Here is a 24,554-nt window from a genome sequence, read left to right on the forward strand (position 1 = left end):
TGCAAAGAGCATCCTAAGGGGAAAGGACAGTTTTCAACAAACGGTGTGGGGAAAACTGGAATGTAAAGAATGAAGTTGGCGGGCCAGCCTGCTGGTGTAGTGGTTGGGTTTGTGTGCTCCACTTTGGTGGCCAGGGTTTGCAGGTTAGGATCCCAGATGCAGACCTGCACACTGCTCATTGGGCCATTTTGTGGTGGCGTCCCACATCAAAAAGTAGAGGAAGATTGGCACAGATGTTGGCTTGGTGACAGTCTTCTGCAGGCAAGAAGAGGAAGACTGGCAAGGGATCTTAGCTCAGGGCAAATCTTCCTCACCAAAAAAAAAAAAGGGAGGGGAGGGGTTGGATTCCTACCTAAGACCATATCCAAAAATAAACTCAAAATTGACCAAAGACCTAACTATAAGAATTAAAATGAAAAAACTCTTAGAAGAAAACATACAAGAAAAGTTTCATGACATTAGATTTGGTAATGATTTCTTGGAAATGATATCAAAAGCACAGGCAACAAAAGGAAAAACAGACAAATTGTACTTCATTGAAATTAAAATACTTTTGTGCATCAAAGGACACTCAACAGAGTAAAAAAGGCAACCACAGAATTGGATAAAATATTTGCAAATCATCTATCTGATAAAGAATTAATATCCACAATATCTATAAAGAACTCCTAAAACTCAACAACAACAAAACAAACAACCCAATTCAAAAATGAGCAAAGGACTTCAAAAGATATTTATCCAAACAAGATGTGCCAGCATCCTTTTAAATACATAAGCACCCATGATTCTTATTTGGCACGTGAATCTCCTCAGTGGGATGAATGTACCTTCTGTTTTATAAACTCAAAACACCTAATACAAAAATACGACATATCAATTAAAGAATAAAATTTAACAATCAAGTAAAAGTTTCTTAATGTTTCTCAAAAATGTGTGCTAATTCATTTGGTTAGAAAAGAAAGAATGAGGTTGTGGGAAATGCATGCATCCAATGATAGGAGTTGGATTAGGTGATTTTTAAGATCCTTGCCATCCTAGATCCAATGATTCTAAAATTATGAAACTTGCCAAATTTGCCTTTGAAGCCAACCACTTCCCCATTTTCTCTTACTTCGCCCACTTCTGATGATCCACCCCAATCAGCGTCCCATTCCAAAAGACCCAAGGGCCACTTGCTGCCTTGTGCCAAAGACTCATTCTGCTCCCCTACTCCTCCTTAAGTAACCCTCCCCTTTTAGTGTCCTTATTACTACCAGTTGCCAGAGGAAAACAAACAAACCTGGCTCCTTAAGGTGATTCTTGCTAAGATGTAAATAAATTGTTAATCTTATGTACCCTCTTCTAAAGGACAGCCACCTTTAAAAGAGAATAGCTGCTTGCCAACTGTGTGTTTGCTAGAACCACAATGTGTAAAATAAAATCTAAAATAAGCAAACAAAAACAGTTTTTAGGTGGGTAGAGTTACTTTTCTGTATTTTTAAATTTCCTTAAATACTGTTGTTACATTCTGTTTCATTTAAAAAAGAACAAAATGTAGAAACTGCAAGCAATATATATAGCCAGCAAACAGTTTCGAAATAAAATTCTAAGATCTTTTATATAGAAAAAAAGGTACTACTGATTTTTGGGCACATCCATATCTTTTTTCTTCTTTTGTTTTTGTTTTGTATGAGTGTGTGAGGGGAGAGTAAGAGTAGGAGTTATCTATAATTTTCTTGTATTAAAAAAATTATGCACATGACAAGAATCCTTCTGAGTATGAAATTTGCTTTTAGCTGAAATGTTGCCTATTTTTAGAAATGTTTAGGAATTATATGAAAAATATTTTCTATTTATTGTATGCTTATCTTATTAACAAGCTAATAAATACAAATTAAGAGCAATAGAGGGCTGGTCCGTTGGTGCAGAGGTTAAGTGCGCACGTTTCGCTTCTCGGCGGCCCGGGGTTTGCCGGTTTGGATCCCGGGTGCGGACATGGCACTGCTTGGCACGCCATGCTGCGGCAGGCGTCCCATATATAAAGTAGAGGAAGATGGGTACGGATGTTAGCTCAGGGCCAGTCTTCCTCAGCAAAAAGAGGAGGATTGGCAGCAGTTAGCTCAGGGCTAATCTTCCTCAAAAAAAAAAGAGCAATAATTTGTAAATTATCCTAATAAAATTATTCCAAATTTGATATACAAGTAGCTAAAACATAGTGAGAAAAGAACATTTTTTTATCACTTTGGCCTTCAAAATTTTCCATAAATAACAATATGCATCTACTTCAATTGAAGCACCAGATATTTTACAGCTGAATTTCTGACAAGCTGATAACAAACACAGAAAAAAGTTATAGAAACCAAGGCTTCAACATTTCCAGAAAAAGAAATAAAAACTCTAGTTCTAAAAGAAGATGTGAAGTTACTTGAAATTCCACAGAAATAATGCATAACGACTTACAACAGACCATATGTTAAGGCATTTATTTGAATCTTATTTACTCCTCACAACATTGAGGTTGTATTATTATTCCCATTTCATAGATGAAATAATTAGTATTGTATTAATTAGATATTCTAAAAAATTTATCATGAGAACCAGGCCACTGATTAATTAGTTTGCCTGTCTGCCAACCTATACTTCCAGCTCTTGCTAAAATAATTTGTTTCTCTCTCTTAACCACTCATGTTAATCCCACAGGGATCAAATTGTCCTGTGGGTATTTAGAAAGGCGGCCTGGTTTAATAACCTAGTTTTATTAGCTCTTGAGAACCAGATTTTACATACTCAAGGGCTTAGTGACTCTGTGTGTGTGTGTGTGTGTGTTTAGTTCAATTCCTTAGTTTTGGGTTCTATGTTTATTATGAGTAGGGTTCTGTCTCCTGCTAATATTCTGCTTTGTTCTTGAGTACCCCATGCCACATCTCATTCAGTAAGCAACTAGTGAGAATCTATTAGCACTAGAGCTAGATGTTAGGGATTGAGAGATCAATAAGGAAAGATTCTTGCTCCCAAGGAATCACAGGAGAGCCATATTCATAACCTAAGGTGTTTATGAAAGCATTTTATAAACCACATTAAAGGACTTGTTATAAACTGTGAAGTGCAATTATTTCTCTTTGTCAGTTCTAATTACCTATTTAGCTCCACTATAATAGAATGAATTAATTTTCCATACATTCTTAAGGTCCTTTCAATTTCCTAAACATACCTTGTCCACATACCCTCACATCTTAATCTCAAACATTTCACATTTTAAAAATAGCTTCTTCCTCTCTACTAAATGACAGCTCTTCTAGTCCTGATAAATTTTTAATTTTCTGGTTAATCTTAACCAGGCTTCCCACATGAACCACTTACATTTCCTCTAATATCTTCTTGTCTTCACCTCCATGTCATAATATGCTTTGTGAAGTGTATGTCTAAACATGTACATAAATAACATCTTTTAGCTGCTCATTATATTTTTACTATTTCTCCATCATTTATTTATCTTATCAAGGACATACCATACTTAAGAACAGTATCTGTCTTTTGCCAATTATGTACTACAACTCTTTACCTTTTTAACTATAGTAACTTGAAAATAGTATGTTTAAACAATTTTTTCTTGTTGTTCACAAAGTAGGTATGTTTAAAAAGAAAAAAAAAAACTTTCTAAGTGTCCTAGCAGTTAAATAGTAGAATATTTGTAATTTTTTAAAAAAAACTACAATAAAAAAGTGCTTATTGACAGCACGGGCACTGATGCATAAGATAAAACAAAAACCAAAAACCACTACCACCACCACCACCACCAATTTTTTTTTTGCTGAGGAAGATTCACCTAAGCTAATATACGTTGCCAATCTTCCTCTTTTTTAACGTGAGCTGCCAACACAGCATGGCCGCTGACAGAGTGGTGTAGGTCCACACCTGGGAACTGAACCCAGGGTGCCGAAGCAGAATGCGCCAAACTTAACCACTAGGTCACCAGGGCTGGCCCAACAAATTTTAAAAGAGGTTAAAATTAAAGCCCATTTGATTTCGGTTTTACATAAGTTTCAAAGTCAATTAACAAGCAGCCTTACAAATAAATCCAACAAACACTAACAATAACATATGGAAGAGCTGCTTTCTTCTTCTAAAGTACCAGAAAAACTTCCAAAAAACTAAATTTATAGAAAGCTCCCACATGATAATTAGAGATGGCTGTGACACTTTCCAATAGTTACTTCTTGAATAAACAATACAAAAACTGCTGAAGATGAGAAATGTAATGTCGGCACCGGCCCCGGGGCCGAGTGGTTAAGTTCGCATGCTCTGCTTTGTGGCCCAGGGTTTCGCCAGTTCGAATCCTAGGTGCAGACATGGCACCACTCATCAAGCCATGCTGAGGCGGCGTCCCACATGCCACAACTAGAAGGACCCACAAGTAAAATACACAACAATGTACCGGGTGACTCTGGGGAGAAAAAGAAAAAAAAAAAAAGTAAAATCTTAAAAAAAAAAAAAAAGAAACGTAATGTCGTAGCTAGCAAGTAAAAACCATCTATTAGATATTCTTTGAATATCAAAAAAAATTTCAGAGCATCAAAATCTTCAAAGACAAAAAACATTTATGTACCATCCTAAGAAATAATTTATCGTAGAAATGTACCATCCTTAGAAAGAGTTTATTATACAGCTCACTTTTTTAATTTCATAAACAAGGGTAGTTGGTAAAAAACTAACAAAAAATATGGAGAAAATCTTACAAAATAATATACTTTAAACATAAAGAATGCTAAAATCACTCACAGTTGTGAGCAGTTTTTTCCCCCATTAATACATATCACTATATCTCAGGCAACAAATATTTCACAAATGATACTGTGTGTCAGTAGAAATTACACACACAATATTATACATATATATTTAACTATAGCTAGCTAGTAGAGAAGATGACAAAGTAATTTAAAGTATTCTGTTTCACAGTCTGTAACAGGAGGAAAAATTTCGCATTTTAGAGCTCTAAGAGACTTTTGAGATTATAGTCAAAAGGCATCATATCATAGAACAGGAAGAGTAAGCAATGACAAACACAAGGTGATAGGTTTGGATGAAACTGGAATATGAAGATGCGGTACATATGGACCTGGTAACAGGGAAAATAATCTCTAAGGTGTCTTTGAATGATGAGAAGCAGAACAAAAACTTAAGCCAAATTCTCCTGATTTCTTAGCCCCAATTATATGCATAAAAATGGCTCAAAAATTATATAAGAAAATATTTTTCTTAATAGATATGGATAGGCAATGTCTTTCATGGGATTTAACTTTTCACATTCCCTGTCTTATTTTTCAGGGAAAAGAAAACAGTGTTCTCATCATTACCACAGACTGATAATAATCATTTATTCTAAGATAAGAACAAGGTATCAATCAGCTTTCATTCCTGTCTCTCCTGATGCTTCTCTAGGAGGTGCTCTAAAAGACATCTATATGAGATGTGAATAATTTAAAAACTGAAAAAAATTTAACTTACCTTATTTAAAAAAATAAGATCAACACCCATAAGGCTTTAAAGAAGAAAGACCAGATTACAGGTTCACAGTTACAGAAGAATCACTGCGTAAACACACAACTCTATTCATAAACAGCAGCCAATATAACAGTTGTTTCATTTTTCTCCTTTTCTCTTTCTCTCCAAGACTAATTAGCATTACACACAGTATGTTCCTTGTTACAAATGTCTTCTTTCAGCTTTGGAACTATAGTATCTTTTGATTACTCAAAACTCTGATCTAGATTTTTGGTTATACAGAAGCCAAACACTCCTTGGTAACACTTCAGACTAACTAAATAAAAAAAGCGATTTTAATAAAATAGAAACAACCACCACCAGTGCGTGCTACACGTCTGCTGTCTTCCCTTTGTGAATCATCATCACTTTAAAGATAAACTGTAAAAGAAAAGAATACCTTTTTGTATACTTACTGCTGAAAGGCTGCCATTGTATTCTCCAAATTTTCTCCAGCACCTGTGAAAACATGAAATTTAAACTTCACTTACCTAATTTGAATATTTTATTTTTCCAGAAATTCATTTCAGTAAGATATATCGAGTGAATTTGATGTTTATATATTATGCAGACGTTACAACTGTTTTAAAAAGTGTAATGGAAAAAAAGTGTAATGGTATTTTAAATTGATTTTTAGCTGTACCAGGAACGATCAAAGACCAAAACACGTAGCCACAGTAACTCAGGAGGGTTAGAAGAGTCTAAACATGATTTTTAAGCTATGTCTGTTGTCATAGGAAATACAGAAGAGAACTTGGTACATATAGCCCTCCTCAGACAGAGTTAAACTGTCTCTCCTCTGTATCCCCACAGTCTCTTACGCGTCTCTCCACTGTGGCATTTACCATGTTATAGTGTAAGTTATTTAGCTGTCTCTCTCCTCCCTTTTCCATGAATTACTTAAAAGAAGTGATTGTGTTTTAATTACCTTGGCTGAAGGCAGCATAACGTAGCAGTTAGGGGTGGGACTCTGGAGTTAGTATCTCTGCTCTCAAATCTGTCTGATACTTGTGTGACCCTGGGAAAGTTGCCTAACCTCTCTGTGGCTGAGCTTCCTTATGTATAAGAACAATGATGACACCTCACTCATAAGATTGGTATAATCAAATGAATTAACATGTCAAGTGCCATATGTCATCAATTTGAAAAACGATAGCTTTTCACTTTTTAACATCTCTGAAGTTAGGGTGCTTTCTACAATGGATGGTGTGTAATAGATTAACTGGCAAGATTTTCTCTTTCATAGCAGTACATAAAAAATTGTGCATCTTACAACCAATGGCATTAGATTCAATGAAGCAGTGAATATTCTGTGAAAGTAAAGGATTATCACTATTTAATTATTATTATTGCCATTGTTATAGTAACTGGTGCTTGGTGAACATCCATGGACTGAAGTAACAAATAATATTGTGATGACCAAAAGAACACACAGATAAAAAGTATCTAATTATCTAATATTATATACTAGATAGAATCAATTAGCCTAACACATGCTAGCCATAAGTTTTTAAATATTTTAAACTAAAAGATTTCAGTGTTGCTAAATAATTAATAGAATGCACAGAAGAATACTTTGGAAATACTTCTCCAAATATTTTGGAAAAACAGCCAATTTCTTCTTAACAAAGAGGCACTTCAAGTGTAGGGCACTGTTTAAAGATGGGCATTAAAATGTTTTATACACTGTACGATACAATCTGAACATACTTAGGAGAGTATTAAAATTTTCTTCTTTTATATTGTTAGACTGTATTTCTATGGCAACCTAATAAATAATCAATGGAAACACAAGGTATAAAGAAACAAATATACTAACCTAATGTTCTAAAGTTCCATGAGTTTAGCAGAGAGAAAGGGTTATCTATGTGAAAAAAAGCTACTCTGATTTTAGGTTCACTTTTGTTACCACAGTTGATGCACAATAGAAAATGGATGAAGTAAAAATGGAGATTGTATATTTTTCAAAAGTAAATGCTCTTTTGAGATTAAATGACTTTTAAAAATCTAGTTTGTGTTTGTTGTAGTCAAAAACTATGAAAATATATTATATTCATTTGATCTATATTCAAGAACAAAGCACTGTAGAATATTACCAAAAAGACAAGAGTGCTAAAATGGTTCTTAGTACGTTAAGTTAAACTACTGACTGCTTGTTATGCCAAAAAGCAAGGAAGTTAAAAGGATCCAGAAGCCAGTTTGAAGGAGCTCTCACTGGCTAAACCTGAGACAAAATCAGCTTCAAAATAAAGACAGTAACAGATTTCAAACCACTGAATAAAATAGGAAATTCTGAGTCCATTTTAATAAATGGACTGAAAGTTTGATAAGGAATGGAGTATTTATGTAGTTTTAAAATAACTGCTGGGCCGGCCAGGTGGTGTAACAGTTAAGTTCCTACGCTTTGCTTCAGCAGACCGGGGTTCGCCAGTTTGGATCCTGGGGCGCCAACCTCCGCACCGCTTATCAAGCCACACTGTGGCAGGTGTCCCACATATAAAGTAGAGGAAGATGGGCACACACGTTGGCTCAGGGCCAATCTTCCTCAGCAAAAATAGGAGGATTGGTGGTAGATGTTAGCTCAAGGCTAATCTAACTCAAAAAAATAAATAAATAAAATACCTCCCTACAAAAATAGTTATTTATTACAAAGAAAAAAAATGTAATTTCACACTGGAAAAATTTGGCAGACACCACCTTCACCAAGTGATCAAAGTCAACATCATTAGCTCCTTCAAGTTGACTCCTGTGTCCTTTTAATATCCTTGTTTTTTGGCACAATAAACAGTCATTAGTTTAACTTTAACAAATCAAATTAATAGCAATTATCTCCAGATGGTCGAAATACAAATGACTTCTTTTCTAATATGCATTCTTCTAGACCTTACAAATTCTCTACAATGAATACGTATTAGTTTTAAAATAGGGGAGAGAATCAAAGTCTTAAGCTCACGCCATAATGTCTGGAACATTCTCTTCACCATAGCCTCCCAATCTTTCTTCACCTTAACTTAATTCTAGAATGAATTCACTTCTCAACTTCTCCATAAAACACTTTCTTACCACTTCAGATTACAACGATTCTTCTTACAGACAAGAGTTAATGCCTTAAACTGGCAATTCTCAACCTCTTTGGTCTCAGGACTCTTTCACTGAGTACTTCAAAGAGCTTTTTGATTATGTGGGTTACACTCATTAAAATTACATATTAGAAATTGACTTCTAAAAATTGTAGTTTACTTATTTGAGAATAACAATAAACCCATTACATGTTAACATAACATTTTATGAAAAATAACTATCTTCCAAAAAGAAATGTAATAAGAAGAGTGGCATTGTTTTACATTTTTGCAAATCTCTTTAATGTCTGGCTTAATGGAAGGCAGCCAGATTCTCATCTCTGCTTCATACACATATATCAACCTTCACACAGATACACGGTTGGAAAAGAAAGATTCTTTGATACTGCACCAAAATTCAACAAGTGGTAGTTTCTTAAAAATTAGCTGTAATGTTAAGTCTGAACCATATCAATGACCTTTTCATACTCTATTACATGAAAATCCATTGGTCCATCACGAACTTTGAGTGGATCTTTCACCCATGCATGGTTTTATAATATCATGCATTGGTCTTTTGGAAAATACGGATTCACTGAATTATGCTGATCTTCTAAATGTTGACACATTTCACTATACAGCATTTTTTAAAAATCACATTTGTTAATATCTGATCTCATCAGGAAAATCTTTAAGAATTGGAAAGCTACCAAGCTCACAGTGGAGGATACTAGTTTTCCAAACTTCTAATTTTTGCTTGAAAGTTCAGATTTAATCATTGGCCCTGCCTTAATAGAAAGTGGCTAGATTATTTTTCTTCTAATGACAGACTCACTTTATTAATTTTCAAGAACACATCTGCCAAATACTCATCTGAACAACCAGTTTGTCAGTCAGTTTTTTAAGTAAAAATGGTGTTCTGTGGAAAAAAATAAAGACTAATTCAGCTCATAACTCAAATGTTTGCACAAGCACTTTTCCTCAAGACAACTATCACCACACTTTGGTATGCAGCCAAGTGTTTTGTGTGTGCTTCCAATTCCGTCACACAGAATATTAAAAGTTAAGTGTACTTAAGGGGTGAAATTTTTTGTTTTTTAAAGATTGGCAGCTGAGCTAACATACGTTGCCAATCTTTTTTTTTTTTCCCCCTTCTTCTCCCCAAAGCCTCCCAAAACACAGTTGTATATTCTAGTCACAGGTCCTTATAGCTGTGCTATGTGGGACCCTGCCTCAGCATGGCTTGATGAGTGGTGCTAGGTCCAGGCCCAGGGTCCAAACCAGTGAAACTCTGGGCCGTGGAAGCAGAGCGCCCGAACTTAAATGCTCAGCCATGGAGCTGGCCCCTCAAGGGGTGAAATTTAATTGAATTTATAATTTTTACTAATTCAAAGATATTCTTTTTTTTTTGCTGAGGATGATTAGCCCTGAGCTAACATCTGTTGCCAACCTTTTTTTCTTTGCTTGAGGAAGATTAGCCCTGAGCTAACAACTGTGTCAATCTTCCTCCATGTTATATTTGGTCACCACTACAGCATGGCCAACAAGTGGTGTAGGTCGACGCCTGGATCCAAACCCGCAAACCCAGACTGCCAAAGCAGAGCACGCCGAACCTACCCACTACGCCACAGGGCCGGCCCCCATCAAAGAGATTCTTAAGTAAAACAGCTTTTTTTACAAAAACTGAGAGCATGACAGTGAAGAATACAGTGGCTACTAGTACACTTAGTAATACACTAGTACATTTACTGCTTTCATTCGTGCTAAAGCAACAGCAGTTTTGCCCAGCACTGCTTTTGCACGATCAGTACAAATGTCAACAAAGTGAAAAAGGTAAATAATGCCTTATGAAAATAGTTTTGACCTTGTAGACCCATGAAAGGTCCTAAGGATGCCCAGAGTCCACAGATCACACTTTGAAAACCACTGCCTTAAACAATCAATGATGATAAGTCAGAGGAGTGGTTACCTGTGTGGATGAAGGAGGATAGACTGGGAAGGGAACCAAGAGGATCTTGTGGGATTCTAGCAGTATTCCATATCTTAACCTGAGTGGTCGTTACCCGGGTTTATACATATATATATTTAAAAAATTAAGCTGTATATTTAAGGTTACTGCTACTACATGTAAGTCATCCTTAAATTTAAAAAGAAGCCTTTAGTTCTAAGTCTTATGATTTTCATATTCTGGTATATTCAACTAAACCCTAAGAAGGCTTTTTGAAGGCAAATATTGAGGGAAACATCTATCCTCCACTCCCTGTTTCCACCTAGTGAAGGAAACTTCCACTCTAGTTCCCAAGAAGGGAAAAGAATGGGAGGAACACCTTTTTTTTTTTTTTTGGTGAGGAAGATTGGCCCTGAGCTAACAGCTGTTGCCAATCTTCCTCTTTTTGCTTGAAGAAGATTGTTCCTGAGCTAACATCTCTGCCAGTCTTCCTTTACTATATATGTAGGACACCACCACAGCATGGCTTGCCAAGCAGTGCATACGTCTGTGCCTGGGATCTGAACCCATGAACCCCAGAAACCAAAGCAGAGCACGCAAACTTAACCACTATGCCACCAGGCTGGTCCTAGGAACACTTCTAATCTTCTTACCCCTCACATACACTCCTCCTCATGGGAGTAGAAGTGAGTTAGGAGACATAGCTGTCTGTCCACTGTGACTCAACTCTTCACTGTTGTCTTAATTTGGAGTGGTCCAGTCTCAGAAGGAACAAAGTGCCTGCCAGGACGGGCCCTGCCCATACAAGGAAAAAGCCTCCAATTTTAGTGTTAAGTTCAATTTAGAGGGCATTATAGGGTCCAAATTCAGCTCTATTAGTAACAAAGTTAATATATTTACTTCCATCTTTCTGATGCCTGCATTTTGTTTCTAAATTGGCTCCAAATTTGGGAAAGGAAACAGTGTTAATCTATAAGCCTTCTCAAATTCCAATAACAAGGGCTTTGTAATATACATCTTTTAGAATATTTAACAAAACAGTATTCAATAAACATTTATTATGTTTGAAATGATGTCTGAAATTTGTTCCTAAATAATCTGGGTGAGAAGAATGGACAGGGATACAGGTGAAACAAGACCGGGCATGAGTTGATAATTGTTCGTATCTAGCTGATGGATTCATGGAGTGTTACTACTTTTGTATATGTTTGAAATGTGCCATAATAAAAAGTTCAAAACATACTTATTGTTTGATCTTTTGGTTTTAAGGAAAAAAAATCATGAAAAAAACAGGATAAGGATTCAGTACTCCGATATAAATTTCCCCACAGTTAATATAATTTTTACTACTAATATTTACATTTAAAGTCTGTTTGTTTTTTATATCTGCTTTCCATATTAATTTTTAAAATTATTTTATTGAAGTCATATTGGCTTATAACGTTATGTACATTTCAGATGTACATTATCAAATATCAGTTTCTATATAGACTGCATTGTGTTCACCACCAATAATCTAGTTTTCATCCATCATCATACATGTGCCCCTTTGCCCCTTTCATTCTCCCCTTGCCCTCTTCCCCTCTGGTAACCACTAATCTGTTCTGCTTATCCATGTGTTTGTTTATCTTCCACATATGAGTGAAATCATACAGTGCTTGTCTTTTTCTGGCTTACTTCACTTAGCATAATACCCTCAAGGTCCACCCATGTTGTTGCAAATGGCTTGATTTTGTCTTTTTTTATGGCTGAGTAGTATTCTATTGTATACATATACCACATCTTCTTTATCCATTCATTCGTTGATGGGCATTAGGTTGTTTTCATATCTTGGCTATTGTAAATAATGCTTCAATGAACACAGGGGTGCATACATCTTTTCAAATTAGTGTTTTCATATTCTTCAAATACCCAGTAGTGGGATAGCAGGATCATATGGTATTTCTATTTTTAATTTTTTGAGAAATCTCCATACTGTTTTCCATAGTGGCTGCAGCAGTTTGCATTCCCAGCAGCAGTGTCTGAGGGTTCCCTTTTCTCCTCATCTTTTCCAACATTTGTTATTTCTTGTCTTGTTAATTATAGCCATTCTGATGGGTATAAGGTGAAATCTCAGTCTAGTTTTGATTTGTATTTCCCTGATAATTAGTAATGTTGAATATCTTTTCATGTGCCTGTTGGCCATCATGTATCTTCTTTGGAAAAATGTCTATTTATATCCTTTGCCAATTTTTCAATCGGGTTGTTTGTTTTTTTTGTTGTTGAGTTGTATGAGTTCTTCATATATTTTGGAAATTAATCCCCTGTTGGATACATGGTCTGCAAATATTTTCTCTCAGTTAGTGGGTTCTCTTTTTGTTTTGTTGATGGTTTCCTTTGCCTTGCAGAAGCTTTTTAGTCTGATGTAGTCTCATTTATCTCCTCTTTTCTTTCCCTTGCTTGAGCAGACATGGTATTCAAAAAGATACTGCTAAGATTGATGTCAAAGAGTATACTGCCTATATTTTCTTCTCGGAATTTTATGGTTTTAGGTCTTACATTCAAGTCTTTAATCCATTTTGAGTTAATTTTTGTGTATGGTGTATGATAATGGTCTATTTTCATTCTTTTGCATGTGGCTGTCCAGTTTTCCTAACACCATTTATTGAAGAGACTTTCCTTTCTCCATCGTATGTTTTTGGCTCTTTTGTCAAAGATTAGCTCTCCATGGATGCGTGGTTTTATTTCTGGGCTTTCAATTCTGTTCCATTGATCTGTGGGTCTGTTTTTGTGCTAGTACCACGCTATTTTGATTATTATAGCTTTGTAGTATATTTTGAAGTCAGGGATTGTGATGCCTCCAGCTTTGTTCTTTTTTCTCAGGATTGCTTTAGTTATTTGGGATCTTTTGTTGTTCCATATAAATTTTAGGATTCCTTTTCTATTCCTGTGAAGATTGTCATTGGGATTCTGATTAGCATTGCACTGAATCTGTAGATTGCTTTAGGTAATATGGACATTTTAACTATGTTTATTCTTCCAATCCATGTGCATGGAATATCTTTCCATTTCTTTATGTCTTCTTTGATTTCTTTCAATAATGTCATAGTTTTCAGTGCATAGGTCTTTTACCTCCTTGGTTAAATTTATTCCTAGATATTTTATTCTTTTTGTTGCAACTGTAAATGGGAATGTATTCTTTATTTCTCTTTCTGCTTGTTCATTATTAGCGTACTGACTTTTGTAAGTCAATTTTGTACCATGCAACTTTGCTGGAGTTGTTGATTATTTCTAATAGTTTTCTAGTGGATTCTTTAGGGTTTTCTATACATAGAATCATGTCATCCACAAACAGGGAGAGTTGTACCTCTTCCTTTCCAATTTGCATCCCTTTTATTTCTTTTTCTTGCCTAAATGCTCTGGTCAAAACTTCCAGTACTATGTTGAATAAAAGTGATGACAGTGAGCACCCTTATCTTGTTCTTGTTCTCAGAGGAATGGCTTTCAGTTCTTCACCAATTGGTATGATGTTGGCTGTGGGTTTGTCACATATGGCCTTTATAATATTGAGGTACTTCCCTTCTATACTCATTTCATTCAGAGTTTTCATCATAAATGGATGTTGGATTTTGTCAAATGCTTTCTCTGTATCAATTGAGATGATCCTGTGATTATTTATTCCTTATTTTGTTAATGTGGTGTATCACATTGACTGATTTGTGGATATTCAACCATCCCTGCATCCCTGGAATAAATCCCACTTGATCATGGTGTATGATATTTTAAATGTATTGTTGTATTCGATTTGCCAATTTTTTTTGAGGATTTTTTATCTATGCTCACCAGCAATATTGGCTTGCAGTTTTCCTTTTTTGTATCGTCCTTATCTGGTTTTGGTATCAGGGTAACACTGGCCTCACACAATGAGTTAGGAAGTGTCTCATCCTCAATATTTTGGAATAGTTTGAGAAGGATAGGTATTAAATCTTCTTTGAATGTTTGGTAGAATTCACCAGAGAAGTCATCTGGGCCTGGACTTTTGTTTTTTGGGAGGTTTTTGATTACTGTTTCAATCTCTTGTGATTGGTCTATTCAAATTCTTTATTTTTTCTTGATTCAGTTTTAGGAGGTTGTATGATTCTAAGAATTTATCTGTTTCTTCTAGGTTATCCAATTTGTTGGCATATAGCTTCTCATAGTATTCTCTTATAATCCTTTGTATTTCTGTGGTATCCATTGTAAATTTTCCTCTTTCATTTTTGACTTTATTTATTTGAGTCTTCTCTCTTTTTTTCTTAGTGAGTCTGGCTAAGGATTTGTTAATTTTGTTTATCTTCTCAAAGAACCAGCTCTTAGTTTCAATAATCCCTTCCATTGGTGTTTAGTCTCTATTTCATTTATTTCTGCTCTGATTTTTATTATTTCCCTCCTCCTGATGACTTTTGGCTTTGTTTGTTCTTCTTTTTATAGTTCTTTTAGGTGTAGTTTAAGATTACTTATTCGAGATTTTTCTTGTTTGTTGAGGTGGGCCTGTAATGCTATAAATTTCCCTTTAAGTACCTTTTTTGCTGCATCCCATAAGAGTCGGTATGTATGTGTCTTCATTTTCATTTGTCTCCAGGTATTTTTTGATTTCTCCTTTGATTTCTTCATTGATCTGATGGTTGTTCAGTAGAATGTTGTTTAGTCTCCACATATTTGTGACTTTCCAGCTTTTTCTTGTAGTTAATGTCTAGTTTCATACCACTGTGACCAGAAAAGATGCTTGATATGATTTCAGTCTTCTTAAATTTACTGAGGTTTGCTTTGTTTCCAACATATGATCTATCTTTGAGAATGTTCCACGTGCACTTGAGAAGAGTATATACTCTGCTGTTTTTGGATAGAATGCCCTATATATATCTATTAACTCCATCTGGTCTAGTGTTTCATTTACATCCACTTTTTCCTTGTTGACTTTCTGTCTGGATATCTATCCATTGACTTGAGGGGGATGTTAAGATTCCCTACTATTATTCTGTTGTGGTCAATTTCTCCCTTTAGCTCTGTTAGTAGTTGCTTTATATACTTTGGTGCTCCTGTGTTAGGGACATATGTGTTAATAAGTGTTATGTCTTCTTGTTGGAATGTCCCTTTTATCATTATATAATGCCCATCTTTGTCTCTTGTTTTATCTTGAAGTCTGTTTTATCTGATATAAGTAGAGCTATACCCGCCTTCTTTTGCTTGCCATTTTCTTGGAGTATCATTTTCCATCCCCTCACTCTGAGCCTACGTTTATCTTTAGAGCTGAGATATGTTTCCTGGAGGCAGTATATTATTGGGTCTTGTTTTTTAATCCATCCAGCCACTCTGTGTCTTTTGATTGGTGAATTCAATCCATTTACATTTAGAGTGATTATTGATATATGAGGGATTAATATTGCCATTTTATCCTTTGTTTTCTGGTTGTTCTATATTTCCATTGTTTCTTTTTCCTTGTGTTTCTGCCTGCCATTTCAGTTTGGTGGTTTTCTGCAATGCTTTTCTCAATTTTTCTCTTTGTTTATGCTTTGTGACTCTGCTCTGATTTTTCGTTTTGTGGTTACCATGAGGTTTGCTTACAAGATCTCATAGGGTCCAGCCCAGTGGCACAGCAGTTAAGTTCACACGTTCTGCTTTGGTGGCCCGGGGCTCGCCGGTTCAGATGCCAGGTGCGGACCTATGCACCACTTGTCAAGCCATGCTCTGACAGGCGTCCCACATATAAAGTAGAGGAAGATGGGCATGGATGTTAGCTCAGGGCCAATCTTCCTCAGCAAAAAGAGAAGGATTGGTGGCAGATGTTAGCTCAGGGATAATCTTCCTCAAAAAAAAAAAAGAGCCCATAGATGACATAGTCCTTTTCTGATAACCTCTTATTTCTATTAGCCTACGCAAATTCCATTCCTGTCCTCTTCCCCTTCTATGTTTTTGCTATCACAAATTCTTTTTTGTGTTGTGAGTTTGTGAGCTAATTGTATCAGTTATAATTATTTTTGATGCTTTCTTTCCCTTTATCTTTTACGTTATAATTAAATGTTTACTAACCTATTCTGATATAGAGCTATAATTCTCTGATTCTGTCTGTCTATTTACCTCTTTGCTCAAGGTTTTGTGAACCTTTGCTTTTTGGTTTCAGATAGGAGGGCTCCTTTCAATGTTTCTTGTAAGGCAGGCCTCGTGGTGATGAACTCCCTCAGGTTTTGTTTGTCTGGGGAAGCTTTTATTTCTCCATCATATCTGAATGGTAACTTCACTGGATAGAGTATTCTTGGGTGATAATTTTTATCTTTCAGTATTTTTTAATAGATCATTCCACTCTCTCCTAGCCTACAGGGTTTCTGTTGAGAAATCTGCTGAAAGTGCAATCAGGTTCCTTTTTAAGTTATTTTCTTCTGTCTTGTTGCCCTCAATATTTTTTCTTTGTCACTGACTTTTGACAGTTTTAATATTATATGCCTTGGAGAAGGTCTTTTTGCATTAAGGTAATTAGGAGTTCTATTACCTTAATGTACTTGGATGTCCAGTTCCTTCCCCAGGTTTGGGAAGTTCTCAGCTATTATTTCTTTGAATAAGCTCTCTGCTCCTTTCTCCCTCTCTTCTCCTTCTGGGATACTTAAGATCCTTATGTTAATTTTTCTAATTGAGTTGAATATTTATTGAAGAATTTCTTCTTTTTTTTGTGAGGAAGAATGGCCCAGAGCTAACATCTATTGCCAACCTTCCTCATTGTTTTTGCTTGAGGAAGACTGTTGCTGAGCTAACATCTGTGCCAATCTTCCTCCATTTTATGTGGGTTGCTGCCACAGTGTGGCTTGACAAGCAGTGGTAGGTCCATGCCCAGGATCTGAACTCACAAACCCTGGGCTGCCAAAGCAGAGCATGTGAACTTAAGCACTACACCACTGGGCTGGCGCCAATTTCTTCATTTTAAAAAAATCTGAGTTCCCTGTCCTCCTCCACCTGACTTATTTCTAGGTTTCTGTCCTTGAGCTCACTAATTTTCTCCTCCATATAGTCTGCTCTATTTTTAATACTTTCTACGTTACTTTTTCATCTCACTTATTGTGTTCTTCATCTACAGAATTTGGTTTTTTTAGCGTTTCAGTCTCCTTGGTGAAGTACTCCTTCTGTTCATTAATTTTATTCCTGAGCTCATGGAACTGTCTTTCTGAGTTTTCTTGTAACTCATGGGGCTTCTTTATGACAGCTCTTTTGAATTCTCTGTCAGTCAGACTGCAATCTTCTGTGACTTCAAGTCTTTCTCCTCCTGGAGAGCTTTCTCCTTCTGTTCTGCCATGTTACTGTAGCTCTTCATGGTGTTTGATGAATTGGTCCTCTGCCAGTGCATTTGTGGTAGTAACCACTTTTCTTATTTGGGTACGGCTTTGGTCACTTTGGTTCTGTGCTGCTTCTGGTTACATTTGAGAGTCCACACTTTCCTCTCTCTGCTGCCTCTGCAAGGGGCATTGTCAGTGCCCTCCTTGTGCCACTTGTGCCTCTGGGGTTGCTAGTGCCTTTGCTTTAGTCTTAAGTATCACCACCAGGTCACCAAGCTGTGAACACTTTTACTGCTTCCAGAGTCTCCAGGGTCTCCACTGGCTCTCCATGGCCTGGGATGCTGCTGCCCTGTGCACCACCTGTGCTGCTGTTACTGGGTTGTCTGGGGGTACTGGATTTTCACAGGTGTCACTGTCACTGCCAGGGGCCCAGGGAATTGTGTGCAGCCCCTGCTGCTGGTGGAACTGGTATTGGGGATGCTGCCACTGGGGGCTGGGTCACCAGTTCTGCTGTGGTTCCTGGAGCCTCTGGTCACAGGTTCCACTTGACACTGCTAGGGGAGAGCAGGAGCTAAGCAGATCGTGGTTTTGGTTGTTGCTTGCTGTGCAGCCTATGGTCTCCAGTGTTAGCTGGTATGTTTTTAAAACTCAGGTCCCAGAGTGTTCCATCACAGCTGGGAAAATATGAGCTTTGTATACTATCCCCACTGTTGGAGGGACCTGGCCACTGCCACAGCAGGGGGAAGGGGCACACACACTGGATCTGCTGGTAGACAGTCAGGAAGTAATCCAAGCTGCCCTCTCCACCTGCTGCACTGCTCACGGGCATGCAGGCTAAGTCCTCTGGGAGACAGGCAGGTGGTATGCCGATGTGCACTCTGCGCCCCTGCTGAAACTGCTCCTGGGCATGCAGGACAAATCCTCTGGGAGATGGGCAGGGAGTGTCCATATTAATTTTAACGGTAATCCATTTAAGCCTAACAGTTTAAGCATGCAAATATTATTACTTAAGATCTTTGATCTATTTTATAAGTTTATGAAATTATATAGCCAGTACTAAATAAAATATTGAAAAGGTGGTCAAGATATTAATAAACAGAAGCTAGATACTGTGCTTAGCACTTTATATATTATTTCCTTAAAATCCCCACAACCATGGTATTACTATCTCTAGGAAAAAAAACTGGGTAAGGTCACATAACCAACAAAGGGAACCGGGATTCAAGCACAAGCAGTATATCTCAGGTCCCATCCTTTTTACCACTAACTATGCTGCAGCTTCTATGCTTCTATTTATATAACACTTAGAATTCAGTTTTACAGGTAAATTGTTCATGTTGGTCCTTACTCTCATATTCTTCTACAGCATTTGTTTGTAAAGCTTGAAGATAAATTCCATGATGATAATACCCACAAATTATTTGTTAGATGCATATGGAGAAAGCCTGGAGAGTAACCAAGGGACTAATTAAGAAGTACGCCATTCTTCTCCAAGGAATTATTTGGTGGTGGCTCTTCTCTCATGAAATGGTTTGAACTCCTTTTCTTTCCAACTATCATCACATCATTCATAGAAGCATGCTTGCCATTAGCTTTTTTCCCTCAGTAAGCAACTTAAACAATGCCTGGCTTTGCAAATAACCATTCTACCTGTAAACAAAAGTTTAATTTTTAATTAGTTATGAAGTTAATTATGAAATGTGGAAGAGAATAACGGATTTTACACGCTGTCCTAATATAATTTGCTCATAATTCCTCTGCTTACGTCATCCTGCCTCCCTTTTCATCAGTTCACATTTTTCATTTCTTTGAGAAAACTTTCTCTGAAAATTCCCAATTCACTTTATTTATAGCTTCTCAATAAATTTCCCAAGTTTTCATTCTATACTAACTTTTCCTCTTTTATATAATGCTTCATAATTACTTTGTGACTGGTCAATCTCTGATAGGATAGGAAAGTAAAGGAAACATTCTCTTTTGAATTTTTAATTAGATTTAAATGCTGTGAAGGAAAGAAATATCTCTTCAGTTTTCCTTTTACCTCCCAAATGTTTTATACACCAATAAACATTCAACAAACATTGTAGACTTGTTTTAGACTTATGTTTCAACCATCGCTATTAACATCTTTGCATACATGATATATTTAGTGCAAATAAAACATACCTTAATGCATTTGAAGATATGATCCTATCAACTCAAAATGGAGTTATTCAGTAACTCAAGCAACAAGGTAAGTTTCTTCTTCATTTCTAAATTCATTTGTTCATTCAACAATTATTGTGTGCCTTCGAAAGAGTATATATGATTTATGTAAGAGCATAAAAAGCTCTACAAAAGAGCATTTCTCAATATGGGTTCCCAGGAACACTGCAGAATTGTTTCTATATTTCAAGGGGAAAAAAACTAGTGAAATTTATACTTGCAGATATAAGAAAAAAATTAAACACATCAACAGCACAGAAGAATGCACCAACTAACCACCAACTGCATGCTCTCTTCAATGACAAATGGTTCTTGTTTTGTATCTTGTCATCATTTCAATAATTTTTCTATAACAGCATTTAATTTTTCTAAATTTGTATACAGTTTAATGTATATACATATATGTGTGTGTGTGTGTATATATATATATATATATATATGTATATGTCTCCATTGCTGAAAATAAGTACATTTTAGGTGGCTTTATTAAGCAGGAAAGTACTATTAAATAAATGATAAGTGACTCCACTGCTAATAAGGTAATATTCCGTATTTCATGCAGAAATTAAGAAAATGGCCTTTGAGAATATTGCTTGCTCTCCATTTAATCCAAAGGATTTATCTTTGGTCCTATTGGTGTTTCGTCAATACAGTGTAGTTAAAAAAGTCTTTTCTGAGCCAAATAAATTTAGGAAACACATGGAAAGTATCTAGCGTGCAGCAGAGAATTAGTGGACAATAAGCTATTACTTTAACTATATGTTAAAATCTGTACTCGAGGCTAGAGACACAAGCATTAATAAAATCTGAAACCCGCCCTTGAGGAACTTACAGTCTGGCAAGGGAAGCAGATGGATTAACATATCCTATTACTACATAATGCAGTACAATATATGCTTTAAAGAGATAACAAAGCAAGCCTATGGTATCTAATTTTTGAAACATTAGAGTATTTTCTACTCTCAAGGACAATCAATTGTAGTAAAAGGTGAAAGTGTTCATTAAAACTCTGAAAAATAAGTATAGAGTGATCTCATTCCTTCTCAATCAACTCAAAGTTCAATTGCAAAATACAAATGTGCATCCCCTGTACTCATGCTTATATTTCTCCACAATTTTACAGTTTTCAAAGTGCTTTTTATATACCTAATCCTCATAACAACCCAAAGCAGAAGCAAGGCAAACAGCCCCCATTTATAGGTAAGGAAACTAAGGCTTATTCCCAAGGCTAGCTAGTGGTAGGTCCAGAATCTGACTCAGGCGATAATGCTTTTAGAGCAGACACATACAGTAAACATTAACAAGAGTTTCAAGTTATAACAACTCAGGTGTATATACTTTATACACATATAATGATCAATGTTTCAATCTTGGAATGGTCATACACCTGGTTTACGTGAAATATCAGGTATTTGCAGTTAGAGCAACAGAGAATTAGCCCAAATGTTAGTGATATGCCCAGAAAGACCAGTGATTGAAAAGCAAGCAAGAAGCTGACTCCTTCCCAGTCTATCATTTTCCAGAAACTTAGTATCTTGAGTTACAAAGTGTTTTTTAGTAAATATCTCCTCTCCCCTCTGGATTCAACTGTATTATTTGGTGCACACACTCAACAAAAGTGTATTAAGCACTAACACACAGGAACTTACTGCAGTTCTCTAAGACCATCAGACAAGTAGAGTGAAGAGATTTTGAGTCTGCAGATACTGTTTAACTAGATTCTCATGAAAGGTTGTTGCATCTTTGAATACACAAATACTGATGCCATATTTACAAATAATGCAGGGAAATTTTTACAGGGGTGAAATTGAAACAACTGAAATGACTTAATACGTAGGGAGAAAATATTTTTAAGGTTATTTCCAAAAGTAAATGAGAATTGTAGATCTATCTTATCGTGGCTTTGATACTCGTTGCGTTGATCTAGCACCCATGTTTTAACCTCTATGGACTGCTGGTTTTTCACCTGTAGAGCGTTACAAAATTTCAAAGATTCACATGTATTTCTTCTAAAATAAAATTTAGATTATCCATAGTGACAGTTTAGACAGCTTTTTAGAGGATCTACTTTTGTTTTGTTTTGGGTTTTTAGTAAGCACACTTTCTTTTTTTAAAATTAGTAAACATAAGTACAGTGTGTACTACCTATCCCCAAAATAGGATTACTCCCATTGAAAATTGTTTCTACAGCAACAACGTAAAGACTAAAAGTTGGTTTTTGGCTCTAATGGTCGAAGGCAGATTAGTAGTCATATGTTATCTACAGTTTAAAACACAGATAAACCAAATAAGCAATAACATGGCATTTAGCTGGTGACCCCTTAAAACCTTTGATGCTTTTCATGAGTGCGGGACTAGCGTAACTACTGAAGTCACCCTTTAGAACTATGTTTAACCGATAAGATTATACAGAAGAACCCTAACATATTTCTGTGATATTTAAAACCTTATTCCTGGCCAATGCTTGTTAGAAAAGGAGTTATGGTATTAAATCAAGTTTTAGACTGTAAACTCCCAGAAATTTACCATTTCAAATATTAGACTGTAAATTCCAAGAAATTTTAAACTAGTTTAACATTCATTGCAAGAACAGTAAAAATTGATTAAAATAATCCAATTTGACACCATTTCTAGGTTATGATTGAAACGAAATAAAGACAATTACACAATAACGAAGGGGCAAAGATTTGGTCTGCTGTCTGAGAAATTAGAGGGTGGACTATCTATGTTCCTTTTACCAAGACACTTTTCCAAAAGAAACTTCTTTGTGTTCTTTAAACAATACTGTCCTGTCGTAAACTAAATCACCTTTTTGTCTTTTGGAAATCCACACGTCATTGCTGGGGTGCAGGGTGTGGCGAAAAAAAAAAAAAAAAAAAAAACAGGTGCAAGGTTTGCAGCCTTGGGAACCAGGACGCTCCAGTTTCTATCCCAATCCAGCCCAAGCTCTAACTGTGACCTTGGTAAGTGTCTCCGGCTTAAGGACTCGGTTTCCCTCTCCTGTCAATTATCAGTGCTCGGGGGCGGCCCATAGAGACTGCAGACACTCTGGGGGCAGCACGCCTCCAGGTTCACGCAGTTCCTCAACCCTGGAACTCGTCGCCCAGGTGCTCTCACAAGCGCAGCCACCGGCTCGCTCGGAGCAGTCTGTCCCCGGTGACCCGCGGCGGGGTACCTCCGGCTCTGCCCGGCGCTCCCCCATTGTGCCTCGCTGCTAGGAAGGGACCTTGCGATCATCCTTCCACCCGCCGAGAAACGCTCCATCTACCCTTTCTTCTCACTCTGGTCCTTCCTCCTTCAGAGAACCCCCGACACCGCTGCACTCCAGAGATCCGCAACTTGGCTCTGTCTCAAGATTCTCTTCCTTCCCTCAGGAGACCTCCCCTTCACATCACCTTCCCCTCTTGGGGAGCCCACGATTTACACACCCCCATCCTTCCTCAAACTCTCACGTATTTCCACCCGCCTGCCTTTTGCAAAGCTCCAAATGACCCTGAGCTCTAGTCGCAGAAAAATGCCTCCCCCACCTCCGCCATCCGGTTCTGGGGACCCCTCTCACCTCCGCGGTGAGAGATGTGTTTACTGAGGAATCGCTGTTTCTTTCTCTGGTGCAGCAAGGTTGGATATTTGAGCAGCAAAAACGAGGTCACCAAGTACCCTCCGAGGGTGGAGAGAAGGTAAAAGGCCGCGGTGGACGACATCTCAGCCCCCGTGTGGGAAGTCTCCCACCTCCGGGCCCTCCGAACTCCGCTGCGGCGGTCCCAACGGCTGCGGCGGCGGCTGGATGTCTGCTCGCCCCCCGCCGGTGCCAGCGGCACAGCGCACTTGTCCGCGCCGGCCCACTACGCAGGCGCATCCGGACCCGGGCGTCCGAGCAACAAAGGGGCTCCGGCACGCAGGCGCGCTGCAGCGGCTGGGGGGGAACCTGCGGAGGTGTCGTGGGGAGCGATTGTCACCTGGCTTTGTGATCGCACCCGCGGTGCTTCCAGGAAGCTTCAGACTGAAGCGAAAACTTGGAAACTTGCCAGGCCTTCGCCGTCACTCAGGTAGGAAGGCTGTTCAACGATAGCCTTCAGGAAGGCCTGACGTGATTGGAAAATACACATCAGAAAGGAAAGCTTTCGGGCGCGTCTTAGCCCCTCCTCCAGGGAATGCGAAGAACTGTGGCCGATGGAGGAGTTAAAGCCTGCTGAAACAAATAATAAACCCATCCATTTGTCCAACCAAGAGAGAACTTTCCCTATTGTCACACATTCTATAAGATGTACTAGTTTATCAGTCAAATATTTGAGGGACGCACTCCTCTCTCATTTCACTGAGAAAATACAACCCCCATGCCTTGTACACGATAGGCAGTATAGAAATATTTGTTGACTTACAAGTCCATGTAAAATAAGGAAAAGTTAACAAAGTTATGGGGTATCACCTAAAAGTCTTAGGAAGACTGGAAACTAAATTCCAGAAGGCCCAATTAGTTTCCCTTTCATTTCACACATTCTAAACTACTAAAACTCTAAGAGCCATATTTAAATGCAAAAGAAT

The 24,554-nt window shown here is 37.3% G+C and overlaps 1 protein-coding gene across 2 annotated transcripts in view; it reads right to left on the bottom strand.

Moving 5' to 3' along the window:
* Positions 1-24,101, bottom strand: part of GDPD1 (glycerophosphodiester phosphodiesterase domain containing 1) — a 42,920-nt gene extending 18,819 nt beyond the window's left edge. Inside the window, exons 1-2 of one of the 2 annotated variants that reach the window (XM_014826584.3) lie at positions 23,572-24,101; positions 5,937-5,979 (exon numbers count right to left, since the gene is read on the bottom strand). In XM_014826584.3, coding sequence (XP_014682070.1) covers positions 5,937-5,979; positions 23,572-23,713 — 185 coding nt within the window. In that variant the 5' untranslated portion in view covers positions 23,714-24,101. The remainder of the gene's footprint in view (positions 1-5,936; positions 5,980-23,571) is intronic. The other variant, XM_070482882.1, reaches the window with a different exon arrangement.
* Positions 24,102-24,554: the final 453 nt, after the last annotated feature.

The sequence above is a fragment of the Equus asinus genome, chromosome 13 (assembly GCF_041296235.1).
Source record: "Equus asinus isolate D_3611 breed Donkey chromosome 13, EquAss-T2T_v2, whole genome shotgun sequence".
NCBI lineage: Eukaryota > Metazoa > Chordata > Mammalia > Perissodactyla > Equidae > Equus > Equus asinus.